This window comes from Geotrypetes seraphini, chromosome 6, assembly GCF_902459505.1.
Source record: "Geotrypetes seraphini chromosome 6, aGeoSer1.1, whole genome shotgun sequence".
NCBI classification, from domain to species: domain Eukaryota; kingdom Metazoa; phylum Chordata; class Amphibia; order Gymnophiona; family Dermophiidae; genus Geotrypetes; species Geotrypetes seraphini.
Window position 1 is genome coordinate 69,956,996 of NC_047089.1, and position 15,209 is coordinate 69,972,204.

The 15,209-nt window shown below is 45.8% G+C and overlaps 1 protein-coding gene across 5 annotated transcripts in view; it reads left to right on the top strand.

The window, feature by feature from the left end:
• MTRF1 (mitochondrial translation release factor 1) overlaps nucleotides 1-15,209 on the top strand; it is an 85,023-nt gene that overhangs the window by 48,991 nt on the left and 20,823 nt on the right. For all 5 annotated transcript variants that reach the window (XM_033947908.1, XM_033947904.1, XM_033947907.1 and 2 more), the window contains exons 4-6: nucleotides 6,804-6,885; nucleotides 13,268-13,375; nucleotides 13,462-13,634. In XM_033947908.1, coding sequence (XP_033803799.1) covers nucleotides 6,804-6,885; nucleotides 13,268-13,375; nucleotides 13,462-13,634 — 363 coding nt within the window. The remainder of the gene's footprint in view (nucleotides 1-6,803; nucleotides 6,886-13,267; nucleotides 13,376-13,461; nucleotides 13,635-15,209) is intronic.

The window sequence follows — 15,209 nt, forward strand, 5'->3', positions numbered from 1 at the left end:
ACCGTGCAGCGAGAGACCAGCCTGAGCGTAGCAGAAGGAAATACAAGCAGCTAACCAGTTGGACAAGGTGTGCTTGGAAACAGGACGCCCCAACTGATTAGGATCAAAGGACAAGAAAAGTTAAGGATCACTTCGATGAGACTGGGTACGATGTAGGTAGAAAGCCAACGCCCGCTTACAGTCAAGAGTGTAAAGCGCCACTTCCCCAGGGTGAGAATGGGGCTTAGGAAAAAAAACACCGGAAGGACAATAGACTGATATAAGGTGGAAATCCGAAACCACCTTAGGCAAGAACTTAGGATGAGTACGCAGGACCACCTTGTCATGATGAAAGACAGTAAAAGGTGGGTCTGCAACCAGAGCCTGCAGCTCACTGACCCTGCGAGCAGACATGAGAGCAATCAGGAACATCACCTTCCAAGTAAGGAACTTCAGATGGGCCCTATCCAGGGGTTCAAATGGAGGTTTCATCAATTGAGCGAGAACCACATTAAGATCCCAAACCACTGGGGGAGGCTTGAAAGGAGGATGGACATTCAAGAGGCCCCTCATGAAGCGAGAAATCAGCGGATGGACCAAGAACGATTTCCCATCAAGTAGCCGATGAAAGGCAGCAATCGCACTGAGATAAACTCTAATAGAAGTTGTTTTAAGCCCAGTCCGAGACAAATGAAGCAAGTACTCCATCACTGAGGACAAGGAGGCAGACAAAGGCTCTATGCGTTGGGAAACGCAACATCGGCAAATCTAGACCACTTTTGAGAATACAACTGTCTAGTGGAAGCTTTCCTAGAAGCTTCTAGAATATTGCACACCGACTGAGAAAACCCCAGGGAGGAAGTCAGGTGGAAAGGAGACAGCAGAGACGGATATACAGGCAGCAGAAAAGGTTCCCGGACACTGAGTTGGAGAAGAATAGAGAACCACGGCTGCCTGGGCCACCGAGGCGCTATTAAAATCATAGCAGCGTGCGTCGATTGGAGGTGCACGAGAGTTTTCAGAATCGGAGGAAAGGGAGGGAACGCATAGAGATACCTGCCCGTCCAATCCAGAAGGAAAGCATCCGCCTCGAGATGATCCAGGGAGTAGATCCTCGAACAAAAGCGGGGCAACTTGTAATTGAGGGGCGAAGCGAACAGGTCTATCTGCGGAGTCCCCCATCGAGCAAACACCTGACGAAGAGTCGAGGAATGGAGCGACCACCCGTGCGGCTGAAGGAGGCAACTTAACCTGTCTGCCAGGCAGTTTTGCTCACCCTGGATGTAGACCGCGCAAAGGAAGATGTGCATATCGCCCACTCCCAAAGCCGAAGAGCTTCCTTGTAGAGCGACAGGGAACCCGTATCCAATTGCTTGTTCACATAATACATCGCCACCAGGTTGTCCATACGCACCAAGACCATTTGATCCTGCAGCAAGTGACGAAAAGCTACCATCGCCCTGTAAATGGCTCGGAGCTCCAGTAGGTTGATGTGGCTGCGACAGTCCGCATCCGACCAAGGACCCTGAGTCCGAAGGCCGTCGAGATGAGCCCCCCAGGCGTACGCCGAGGAGTCCATCGTTAGGACTTTCCGAGGCGGGGGCACAAGAAAGAGTAAACATCTTGAAAGATTGGAAGAGTCGGTCCACCAACGGAGCGAGCGTCTCAAGGAGGGAGTCGCTGAGATACGGGATCCCGATCTGCATCCACTGGGACGCCAGAGTCCACTGAGGCACCCGGAGGTGCAGTCTGGCAAAGGGCGTCACATGAACGGTGGAGGCCATGTGCCCCAAGAGAATCATCATCTGCCTGGCCGAGACCAAAGCCCTCGGGGAAACCTGTTGACTGAGCCGAACGAGGACGGCTTGCTGAGACTGAGGCAGAAACAACCGGAGGCGAACCATGTCCAGCATGGCTCCAATAAACTGCAGGGACTAGGAGGGGCACAGCTGGGACTTTGGGAAGTTGACCTCAAACCTCAGACGCTGAAGGAAGATAATAGTCTGACGGGTCGCTAAGATAACCCCGTCCCTCGACGGTGTCTTGATTAGCCAGTCGTCAAGGTACGGGAACACCTGGAGACCCCGAGACCTCAGAGCCACCACCACCACCACGCATTTCGTGAAGACCCGTGGGGACAAAGCAAGTCGGAACGGGAGGACCCAATATTGCAGATGAAGGTCCCCCACCCGAAAGCGAAGGAAGCATCGAAAGGCCGGGTGGATCGGGACATGAGTGTAAGCCTTCTTCAGGTCTAGCGAACACAACAAGTCCTCCTCTTCCATCAAGGGATATAAAGTGGGAAGAGAGCATCGGAACTTCTCCTTAACCAATAACTTGTTCAGCCCACGGAGATCCAAAATGGGGCGAAGGTTCCTAGTCTTTTTGGGAACCAGAAAGTACCGGGAGTAAAGCCCGGGTCCCCGCTGACAACAGGGGACCTCCTACACCGCCTGCAGGCGAAGGAAGGCCTGAGCCTCCCGGAGAAGCAGGGGAAGCTGCGCGCTGCTCGAAGGATACTCTCTGGGGAGCCAGTCCGGAGGTGAGGACTGGAAATGAAGCGAATACCCCTCCCTGTTGATGAGAGGACCCACTTGTCCGCAGTGATCAGAGCCCAGCGCTGAGACAGCCCCCGAAAGGCAGAGGAGCAGGCTCGAGGGTGGGGGAGGTCAGCCCCCTCCCGCCCAGCCAGTCAGAAGGACGGCGCCGGCTTGGCTGCAGCCAGGGTCTGTGGCTTCAGCGGGACCCTCTGCTGCTGTGGACGTCTCGGAGGAGGTCTAGAAAACGCCGGCGTCTATTTCTGCGGGTAGCGCCGAGAAGTCAATCTATACGATTTGGGAGGAGCAGGCTTCGCCTTGGGCCCAGACCAGGGAAGCAAAGGAGTGCTCGTGCTCCGAGAGGCACTTGATGGCCGCCTTGATGGAGTCATCAAAGAGTTCGTTGCCCAAGCACGGGAGATTTGCCAACCGGTCCTGCAGATTCGGGTCCACATCAACTATACGCAGCCACGCCAAGCGACGCATGGCCACAGCGAAGGCAGAGACCCTAGAAGAAAGTTCAAAAGCATCATACGAAGCCTGGAATATGTAAAGCCGAAGCTGCGAAAGAGTATCCAGAAGCCGGCGGAAAACCACACGGCGGTCGACCGGCAAGTCATCCTGAAAAGACAGCAGAGATTTAACGCACTGCTTAAGGTAGGACGTGAAAGTAAAGTTATAATTAAGGACCCTGTTAGCCATCGTAGAATTTTGGTACAGGCGCCTACCAAACTTATCCATAGTCCTTCCCACCCGGCCGGGCAGGACAGCCACTTAGACCTTAGAAGGATGAGACTTCTTGAGGGAAGACTCCACTACCAAAAACTGGTGGGAAAGCTGAGCCTTCTCGAACCCCTTACCGGTACCGAGGCTCCATTTTAGACGGAATGACCGGGATAGCATACGGAGTCTCTAGGTTGCGGAAAAAGTTTGTTTCAACACCGGATTCAAGGGGAGCTGCAAGGACTCCTTAGGAGGATAGGGAAGTTCCATCTCCTCCAAATATTCTTTGGTATAGTGGGAATCCGACTGAAGGTCCAAATTCAATGCCTTCCCCATGTCCAGAACGAATCTGGTGAAAGAAGAGGGCTTGCTCTCAGACCGCCCCCCAAGGGGGGAGGTCGAGCGAGACTGTAAGGCAGCAGAAAAAGAGGGGGAAGCCTCCCGGGAGTACTGCGCCGGCATGTCAGTGTTAACAAGCACTGATGTTGAAGAAGCCCTGCTGAAAGAATTGGGGGGGGGGGGGAGTGTTGAGGACAGCTTGTGCTTAGCGGTTCCCGCAGGCGAGGACCGACGAAGCCCCCCTCCAGGGGTCCCGGGAAGACGACAAGCGTCAGGAAAAAGAGGCCAAAGCTCCCGACGCCGGTGCCCCACAGGAAGGAGTCTGATGCCGCACCGGCGACCACTGGAGACTTGGATCCGACAACACCAGGTCCAAGGCTTTAATGGACCCCGTCGTATGAGGTCCCGGCGATCTACTCCGCCTCGGGGAGGAATCCCTGGCTTTCTTAGCGGGTCTCCGGGACAAGGGAGAAGACGCCTCGACCGGTGCCTCGAACGAGGCCGAGCGGCGGGGAACTCCCGCTGCGAAGGAAGCGGGGAAGAGTCCGAGGAGGACCGATGTCCCTTGCCCCAAGAACCTTCGAGGCGACGCTCGGGCTGGTCCGTCGCGAGCGAGGTCGAGGACGGGGCAAGCCGAGCCAAAGCAGAGGAGAGCTGCGAGGAGATGATAGCCTTAAGCATATCCTTGAACATCGGCACCGAGACCATATTCGGCCCTAGAGGTGCGGCAGTGCGCTCCACCGGGGGCGACCTCGAGGAAGAGTATTCCCTTATGGTGGAGGCATGCTTGGAGGCCTTAGTAGGCGTTTTTTTTTTTGTTTTGTTTTTTTAATTATTATTTATTTATCACATTTTCCATAAAAAATATCAAGTATCCACTTGTACAGAAAGATAGTTAAAGAGCACAAAATACAAAAATTTTGTTGTATTTAACACTATCAAAAAGAAATATAACTTAACTCCAGCTCAAGTCCACAAATCATAGATCCAAGAAGTAATAACAGCGAGCATTAATATAAAGAAAGAAAAACAGGAAATTCAGGAAATCCAGTCAGCTGAAAAATATCCAAATTAATTCAATGAGCTCTCATGATGTCCCTGCATTCAGGCGCACAGCCGACAAGAAGGTAGTCAGTTGTGTAGGGTCAAAGAAAACGTATTTTTGCTTTTGATATATTATCACACATTTACATGGGTGTCTTAGAAAGAAAGAAGCTCCAAGCGCAATAACTCTCTGTTTTAAGATCAGAAATTCTCGACGTCGTTTTTGGGTTTCTCGTGCCAGGTCAGGAAACATTTGTATTTTGTGTCCCAAGAATTCTTAGTAGGCGGTTTTGTCGAGGCAGCCATCGCCTGGACGTTCAGAAACTCCGAGGAGAGCTTCTTAGGTAGCTGAACTGACCCTGAAGATGGAAGAGGAGACTTACCTGCGGTGGAGGATTTGGCAGCCGGGGCCATTGAGGTCTTCGAGGTCGAGGGAGATTTTCCCGGGACCGAGGTCAAGGCCGAGACCGGGCCCGCAGTGAGATCAGTCTCCATAGCAAGGAGCTCCGCAATCCGCGCTCAACGCCTCTTGAGAGCCCGAGGTTGGAGGGCACAATGAGGGCAAGAGCCCGTAGGATGGTCGACTCTGAGGCACAAGATGCACCAGCGGTGTGGATTAGTGATCGAAATCACCAGACCGCACTAAACTAAACTAAACCTTAGGTTTGTATACCGCACCATCTCCGCAAGCGCAGAGCTCGGCACGGTTTACAGAGGTTGAGAGGAAAGGAACTACAAAGAAGGGATATAGGAGAGGGACTGAGAAGATAGAAAGGGACAGGGTGCTAGAGAACGGGAGGTGATTAGATTTTTGAAAAGAGCCAAGTTTTCAAGTGTTTGCGGAAGGATTGGAAGGAGCTAGAATTTCTGAGCGGGGGTGAGAGGTTGTTCCAGAGTTCTGTGGTTCTAAAGGAGAGGGATGTTCCAAGTTTTCCTGCGCGGGATATACCTTTTATAGATGGGAAAGATAGTTTCAATTTTTGGGAGGGTCTAGTGGAGAGTGGGTTTGAGGAATTCCAAAAGAGTGGGATAACGGGAGGAAGGACGCCCTGTAGAATCTTGAAGGCTATGCAGGCACATTTATAGAGGACTCTGGAGTATACTGGGAGCCAGTGAAACTTGGAGAGGAGTGGGGAGACGTGATCAAATTTGCCTTTTGCGAAAATAAGCTTGGCCGTGGCGTTCTGAATTAGCTGAAGTCTATGGAGGTTTTACTTAGTTAGGCTTATGTAGATGGAGTTGCAGTAGTCCAGTCTAGAGAGGATGGTGGATTGAACGAGGATGGCGAAATGAGAATGATGAAAGCAGGATCTTACTTTCCTCAACATATGGAGGCTAAAGAAGCATTTTTTTACCAGGGAGTTGAGGTGATCATTAAAGGAGAGAGAAGAGTCTAAGATGATGCCTAGGACTTTGCTTGAAAATTCGAGCTGAAGAGTGGGGCCTGAAGGTAATGGGATGGAGGTGGGTAAATGATCTGAAATTGGGCCGAGCCAAAGTAGTGCACTTTTTAAACCCTGTCAAGGGCCAGGACATAAGTCAAAAAAGAGGGCCGCGGCCACATGAAGCCAGGTGGCCAAGGCAAACCGGAAGCCCCCGATTCGCCGAAAACACGAAAATGGAAAAACAACAAAGAAAAACAAAGAAGAGCACAGCGACTCCCGAACTAAGTAAAAATAAGAAGCCGTGGTGCAAGAAAGGCACATAGAAGAAACGCAGAGAAGAGAGACAGGGCTTTCTGGCTCTGTGGAAAACTAAGAACTGAAGACCATGAGGAGGGGACGCGCCCTCTAGTGGAGCGGGAAGGCACACACATGCGTGGTACAGCACTAGCAAACTTTGAGATCTTCAATCAAGTTTGCTTGAAAAGCTGTCTGCAACGGGGCTCCGTGGATGACGTCACCCACATGTAGAGAATATGCTGCCTGCTTGTCCTGGGATAAAGTAAAATTATTCAGTTTCTTGAAGTGGCAGGGCAAACTTTATTAAAAAAAAACCAAAACCCAGCAACAAACACGCGAGTGTAGTAAATTCATATGCTGAGTTTCCTTTTAGTTGCAAATTTTTGTTTGTTTTATTGTGAAAGATAGTGAGAATTTCAAAGCAATAGCTAGTACCTTTTTAAAAAGCTAACAATAATTGATAAAATGTGTACTAACAATATCTTCTTTCAATTCTTAGCTCTTCCAGATTCTAGTGCCACAAGACAAACACGATGACCGTGATGTTATTTTGGAGGTGACATCTGGAAGAACAACTGGAGGTCAGGACATCTTTCCATGCAGTTTTTCAAGAACCTTTCTCTTACACGCTGAATGCTCTGCACTGCTCCCAACACTCGTAGAGTTCTTATGAGTGTCGGGAGCAGCGCAGAGCATTTAGCATGCCAGCCTGCGCTTAAAAGCCGCTTTCGTGGTTTTGCAAAAAGGGGGGGGGGGTTAGAGTTGGGTGTTTCAGCTGCTTTCTGGTTCTTTCATAGAGTTGCTTTTTCTTAATTGTAAATCCAAAAACAGGCATTTATTAGCAGAAAATGTTTTTTGAAAGATAATTTCAATAATGTGAAATAAGTATATGCGGTTATTTTAAAATTCAGAGGTGCCCATACATATGTAATATATCCTTTAATACTGAAAAAGATGGCATTATTAACCAAAGATAGATGTCATATGATAAAAGGCCAGCTGGCCTGGTTACATCTGCTTACATTGCTGCAGCTTAGGGTATTTTCTAACCTTTCAAGCACATCCATGTTGTCATTTCTCCTTTTTTGGTCTTTACCATTCTGATTAATGACTGTTTAAATTTCCTTAATCCCCACTTTTACAAAACAGCAAAAGCATTTTTTAGCGCAGGGCGGCGTGCTGAATGCATCAGGAGCAGCGCCGACCTGCCCTAAAAACCACTTTTACGGTTTTGTAAAAGGGGGGTAAATAAACATCCAGGTTCTGCTTCTTTTGTCAGACCTTATTTTCTTGAAGAGTACATTTTCATTACTGTTTTCTTTCAATTTTGGGGGGTTTATGTTCCTCTAGGTTTCCAACTTAGGGCTAGATTTTCAAAAAAACTGCATAAAAAACTGATGGGCTGCTTTTGCAGCCGTTATAGTAGCAATTGTAAAAAAAGCGAGTCATTCTCGCCAAAAAACTCATGCAAATGAGTTTGGCAGAGAGTAGCAAAGACTTAATAAATTTGCATATGCCCATCGCTGGTTACAGTGATGGGCACATGCATAGAATAAACAACAAAAAAAACCCCACGACATCAGCAGAAGAGATGCCTAATGTCTCCCACCACCAACCAACACCCCCCAACTCCCCTCGGCAGTGGGAGAGATGCCCAATGTCTCCTGCCGCCAACCAACACCTCCCAACTCCCCTCGGCAGCGGGAGAGATGCCCAATCTACACCCCACCACTGGTAGAGATGCCCAATCTCTCCCGCCCAACCGACATACCACCTCCGCAGCGGGTGAGATGCCCAATCTACACCCCACCACTGGTAGAGATGCCCAATCTCTCCCGCCCAACCGACATACCACCTCCGCAGCTGGTGAGATGCCCAATCTCTCCCGCTGCCAAACACCTCCCCAATTCCCCACGACAACGGGAGAGTTGCATATGCTATCCTGCTGTCATGCAACCCCCACCCCACCTTATTTTCAGATGGCTGGCTGGAGGGATGCCTACTTCTTCAGCCAGCTCGCCCACCTCTTCAAAATGGCAGGCCTTTGCCCTCTAGGCTCTGGTTGGTCCAGGTTGTTTAAGGCCCCTACTATGAGTGAAGCCTTATGCCTCTGGGCCAATCAGAGCCTTAAGCCTCCACAGATGCACCGGGATGCACCTGGGAGGGGCCTAAGACTCTGATTGGCCCAGACATATAAGGCTATTTTGAAGAGGCTGGCCAGAGGGAGTAGGCATCCCTCCAGCCAGCCATCTAAAAAGAAGGTAAAGGGGGGGGGTCATTGGAGGCATGGGGAGTGGGTTGCATGGCAGCATGAAAACATGGGCAACTCTCTCGCTGCCAAGGGGAGTTGGGGATGTCAGTTGGGAGGGAGAGATTGGGCATCTGTTTTGCTGCCGAGGTGAGTTGGGGGGGGGGGGGGCGGTTGGCAGCAGGAAACATTGGGCATCTCTCCCGCATGCTAAAAGGGGCTTTAATGCACAAGCTCAAGAAGCGTGTTTTTATTACTCCCACTACAAAAAAAAAAAGTTATAGGAAAAATCATAACTTATATTTTTTTCATTAGCCACAGTCAAAACACACACTACAAGATGCACTTTTAACAGTGCTGTCACTGTACCAGCACCCCCGGATCAGTCACTTATTTTTGTCGCCAAAAGCCAACGCCGCTTTTGGAGAATGGTTTGGCGATTATTAAGAATCCACCGGAGTGCTCATTTCATTATTGAAGAGCCCATTTGAATGGCAGTGTCACTAAAGACTGAGATAAGAGGGGATGGGTCATGGCCAAGACACACAGCTGTCAAAAATTCAGAAAACTTGCCATCTCTTTATAATTGTATAGGGAAATGCCAGCCAAAAGGGGCTGTCAGGGAATCTTCAAATGCAAAAATTACCACTGCTTGAGCGTCAGTTTGAGTCTTGAGCCCGCTTCTTGTACTGCGGCCTAACATCTAAGGTACTTTATGCCAATAACTCATACAGACATGTATTTTCTTCAAAATAATATTTATTCAATTTATATCAAATTAAACTTGAGGTTAAAATTAGAATTGAGTTGCCAATTAATTATATGCATTACATGCATTGCCATAACCCATAACTCCATAAAACATTCTGTGTGTGAGGGGGGGGGTTTCCCAAGGACTAAATGGTTCTTGTGGAGAGCAGTTCTCCCCCCTGATCAGAGGCTGGGGACTTGCTTATATGCTTTTGCAATGACTGGTGACACATCACTTCAGTCTTCCCATGTTCAACTAGCACGTCACCTTAAAGGGCAGGCTTTGCACTCAGCCCCCCTCACTCTCTGCCATACTTCACTTATTATTTTTTTTCTGGATTTATGTAGCATTTTTATCCAAAGGGTATTTACAACTAATGTGACATTTCACAAAAAATATTTTCTATTCATTGCACTCATAGCTATCATACCAAGGATATAATAGCTAGTAGAGGTTTGGTGAACCCAGTGGAATTCTGGTCACATTTTGACTTAACTTAACCCAGAATTAGAGCCCTTTTCTGTAGATTCTTGGAACAACATGAGCACACAGATACTAAACAAAATAGCCCCCATCAAATTAAGAAAAAAGAGAAATAAAAATCTAGAAGGCTGGTTTGACAACGAGTTAGGAACATTGAAACGGGAGCTACGAAAACTGGAAAGACAATGGCTGAAATCTGGAGACAGCAAAGGGAGGATGAACTGGAGACTAAAACTAAAAGAATACAAAAAACTTATAATTAAACGCACAAATTTTTATGCCCAAAAAATTGACTCACCTAATATCAACACCAGAAGCCTTTTCAACCTAATTAACAATCTCTACGACACACAGGCCTTTACCCACTCTAGCACAGACTCTCCCCACCCCCATCGGCGGAGTTCTTTAACAACAAAATCATTAATTTGAGATCCAAACTGCCAGTCCCCACTTCCAATCATCTGAACTACCCAGTGGCACAATACAAAAACGAACCTAGGGTAGACGTGTCCTGGAATAATTTCATCATTCCTACCTGGGACCAATTCTGCAAACTTTATACGAAATGTGCTGACTCCTACTGCAAACTAGACTGCTGCCCTCCAAATATTTTGAAAGTCGCCCCTGTCATCTTCAAAGCCAAATTATATAACTGGATTTCCAATCTATTACTGACCGGTACATTTCCCGAGGATTTAGGTCAGATCCTGATCACTCCGATCATAAAAAATCCAAAAGAATCCAACAAGCAGGCATCTTAACTACAGACCTATAGCAAGCATCCCCCAATTTGTAAAGCTGATGGAAGGCCTAGTTAACCAGAACTTAGTAATGCACTTGGACAACTTCAGCATACTGCAAGAGAATCAGTCAGGTTTCCGCTCAGGTTTTTAGCACTGAAACAGTCATAGCCTCTCTACTAGATCTCCTTCACAATTTATTCAGCCAAGGTTCTAGTGCACTAGTCCTACAACTAGATCTAAGTAGTGCCTTTGACTTAGTCGATCACGACATTCTAATTGACTGTTTGGAGTCAATCGGTCTTTCTGGCAAAGTCTTAAATTGGTTCCAAGGTTTCTTGAGTAAACGATCTTACCAAGTCCACAGTGATAACAAACAATCCTGCAGTTGGACAAACACTTGCGGAGTTCCGCAGGGCTCCCCTTTATCCCCTACCCTGTTTAACATCTACCTTGCCCATTGGGGAATCTACTGCAAAGCTTAAAAGTCAAATTCTATATCTACGCAGATGACATCACCATAGTTCTTCCCTCACAAACCTAACCTCTGAGAAAAAGAATCACCTGGCTTTCGTCCTAAAACAAATCAAACTATGGACGACAGAAATTCAAACTGAAATTTAACTCAGCTAAAACCAAATTTTTTTCTGGGGAGCCTAAACGATAAAATCAAAGACTCAAAAATTTCCTTGAACAGTCAGGACTTCCCTATTGTTGATTTTCCATAAAAATTCTGGGAGTGACTCTCAACCGATACCTTACTTTAGACGCTCACACGGATCTACTGACCAGAAAATGCTTCTCAACATTATGGAAGCTAAGAACCATCAAAAAATACTTTGATGCAGCATCATTCCGTCTACTAGTACACTCTTCTATTCTAAGCATGCTGGACTATTGCAGCATTATTTACTTGGGATCCTTCAAGAAAACCCTTCAAAAACTCCGAAATATTCAAAATTCGGCAGTATGTCTGATTTTCGGTTTAAAAAAATAGGAACACATAAGTCTCTATTATCAAAAACTTCACTGGCTGCCCCTCGAGGCTAGAGTTTTATTTAAATTTTCTTGTCTCTGTTTCAAATCAATCTTCGGTTTAGCCCCTATGTACCTGGTCTCCCACTTCAATTTGGGTTGCACTACTAGGCCCACATATTTACACACCCAACAATAAAGGCCTGCCGTTACAAAAGATTTCTGGACAGAACTCTAGCCTTCCAGGCAGGTAAACTGAACGACTGGCTGGGTAACATTATCATGCTTTCCTAATCCTATATTAGTTTTAGAAAATTAGTAAAAATGAAACTGTCCAACCGATTTGTCACCTAAGAATTTGTTCATTATCTCTCATTCTGTATACTGAATCCATTGCTTCTACATTGTAACTACGTCACTGACTGTCCAGCTCTTCTTATTTGTACTTGCATTCAGTGTACTTGTATTCATTGTTTCTATATTGTAATTATTTCGCTGACTGTCCAGCTCCTCTTATTTGTAAACCACCTCGAACTACCATGGTTTTGGCGGTATATAAGAAATAAAATTATTATTATTAGTGTTTTACAAGTAGTATATTTGTAGATCAGTTATACAGCACATAGAAATAGATGAGAGAGAAAGATGGAGCATGAAAACAATGCAGACTGAATTCAGGACACATAGATGGATGATTACAGTCTAACTTTAAAAATTAAAACAACCCTCCCCCCCAACCATATAAACTAGAGCCTGCCCTCACTCCCTGCCCTATCCTCCCTCTCTCCCAATCTCCTGCAAGCCTCCTCTAGGCCTGCCGTATGGCCTTGTAGGGTGAGCCAAGGCAGGCCCGGCTGACTTTGCCAATTTTTTTTTTTTTTTTTTTACCTCCCTCCCGCCTTTTTGAATCCCTGGTGGTCCATACCGGAGAGGAGCAAGCTTTCCACGCTCCTGCTCCGCGCTCAGCACCTCCCTGAGTTCTCATGGCCCAGCGGTGTACCTGGCATGAGCAAGCTTTCCTTGCTCCTGCCCAGTGCTGAACCGCTCGCTGAATGGCTGCCCTGAGTTTTCATTAGTAGTAATATTTTTAATACAGAAATGTGCAGTGAAAATGCCTGCCTCTGCTTCAAAACCATAACCGGTTTATCCTCTATCTACCTCTCTCATCACTTTGAATTTCCTGGCACCACTTGCACACGTAATGCCTATTTGTTCGCCTTCCCCTCCCCCAAAAGGCTGTATCTACAAGAGATTCCTTGATAGAACACTGTCATTTCAAGCTGGCAAATGGAATAAATGTCTAACCACCCTCATTTCCAACTCACCCTCCTACCAATCCTTCAGGAAATCAATTAAAACCTATCTCTTTGACAAATTCCTCTGACTCCTTCCTGCCTTGTAACTTCCCTGAAACACCTCTGGACAGACCTAGCTTCTCCTAGCTTACCAATGTAACTAGAAATTTTTCTCTGTAACATCACTGTCTGTGTATACAAAAATAAAGTTGTTGTTATTGTTGTTATTATTATTAATAACTAATATGCATTTCAATACCTGCTGCTTCCAAATATGTGATTCTGCCAGTTGACCAGAAAAAGGGACTATAGCCCTACAAAAATTTCAGCATGTCAACATTTTTTTTGCTATGCTTGTAATCAGGGAGAATAGTACCTTTTTCTGGAAGAATAAAAGCAAATACTTTTAATAACACAGCAAATTAAGAAGCAGGAGAATAGACAATACTGGTAATTTTTTGTTTGATTTAGGTGACATCTGCCAGCAATTCACTAAAGAAATATTTGAAATGTACCAGAGGTATACACATTACAGATCCTGGACTTTTGAAATCCTGAACTATACAACATCCGAGTACGGTATGCTAAGGAAATATGGTCCCTCTGTACCTACCAATAGGAAGAGATAAGAGAATGTTGCGTCTTACTTTAAATTTCATTTCTAGGTGGATTGCATCATGCAGCAGCCCGAGTTTCAGGGGAAGGTGTTTATAAACGTTTGAAGTATGAAGGAGGGACACACAGAGTCCAGCGAATCCCTGAAGTTGGCCTCTCTTCCAGAATGCAGCGTATTCACACTGGTACAATGTCTGTTATTGTCCTTCCTCAGCCTGATGAGGTAACCCAAATAACAAATTAACAGGGTCTTCATATCTGGTTTTCATTCTATTTTGGGCATGTGAGATTTGGGTGTGAATGAAAAAGTGCCTTTGTTTATGAAGTTGTATCAAAATGTAACTTTGAGCTTTCAAAGGAGACTATCACAACCCTTTAGTATTTTATCTCCATCCAAAAAGCATAGTTACTCACCTGTAGCAGGTATTCTCCGAGGGCAGGAGGCAGATATTCTCACATATGAGTTAACGTTGTCCATGGAACCCAGCATGGACATGTAGCAAAGTGTACTGTTACTTTAAAACTTTAGCACTGTCCATATCACGTGTGCCTTCCTGCCCAACATCGGCTCGCAGGACCTTCAGTTCCATCCAAAAGCTAAGAAGCTAGCTAGGGGAGGTAGGCAGATTGTGAGAATATCTGCTTGTTGTCCTCGGAACACCTGCTACAGGTAAGTAACTTGCTTTCTCTGAGGACAAACAGGCAGTATATTTTCACATATGAGACTTCCAAACTGTGAAAACCCATTTACACCAATCATTCATCTTGCAACAGCTCATCCGACTACTACGAAACACCAAACTCTCTTGCACCAGCTATTCAAATCACAGCAGCACATTCTAACAGCCACCCACTAGGATCCTTGTTGGAACCATATGTTTGAATAAAGACTGATTTCTTTGGCTGACAGGACGCCTCCCTTGCCTCTTTTGCTGTACTGTTCGTATTTTGAGGCAAGGTGTTTCTTCTTTGTTATTGAGGCGACACCAGAATTGAAATATATATTTGTTTTGTATGACAAGCTGTAAGGAAAACATCCCTAGCTCTATACTCTGTAATGGGTAAATTTTTATTGATGTTGACAATAAATTAGTATGAATTTGCCTACCAGTCAACCCCATATCGAAAGTTGTATGCAACACATTAGTCCAAGTTAACATACATCCTGTATTTCTGTAGGAAAAAATAAAATTTGTTCATTTTAACAGTTTATTCAAAATTCTGTTTTAAGTTTATATTATATTTCTCTTCCATCATTGTTAATAATAAATTTTAGTGTTCAGCATGTTACACACATGAACATCATCTTTCAGAAGTGTCGCAGCAGAAGAAAGGTTGAGAACCACTGCTCTATGTAAAAGGGACTATGGGGATCTTTTACAAAGCTGCAGTAGCAATGCTGCCACGGTAAATGCACCAAAGCCCATAGGAATACTGTGTCTGTACAACACAATGTATGCCATGTAGTGCCATATAAATGTATTGTGAGAAAAAAAAATTGCTGATTGGCTGGTTATGTCAGTCTTCAGACCTTTGCTGCTGTACCTTGGTTGCAAGTTTTCAGTAAAAAGTTTTGTAAAAACAAAAAAAAGTTTAAAATGTTTGAGAATGACTATAATTTTTTGTTGAACAATGTAAACAAAGCTGATTGATGTTTGTAATGTATTGGAAAATGTATGGTAAAATCTGACCTCTACTATGTATGTTTACTTGTAAGCCGCTTAGGAGATAAGGGGATAATAAGTTCTTTAAATATACCTTGTACGATACAAACTGATATAACATGATAGGTCTCCAG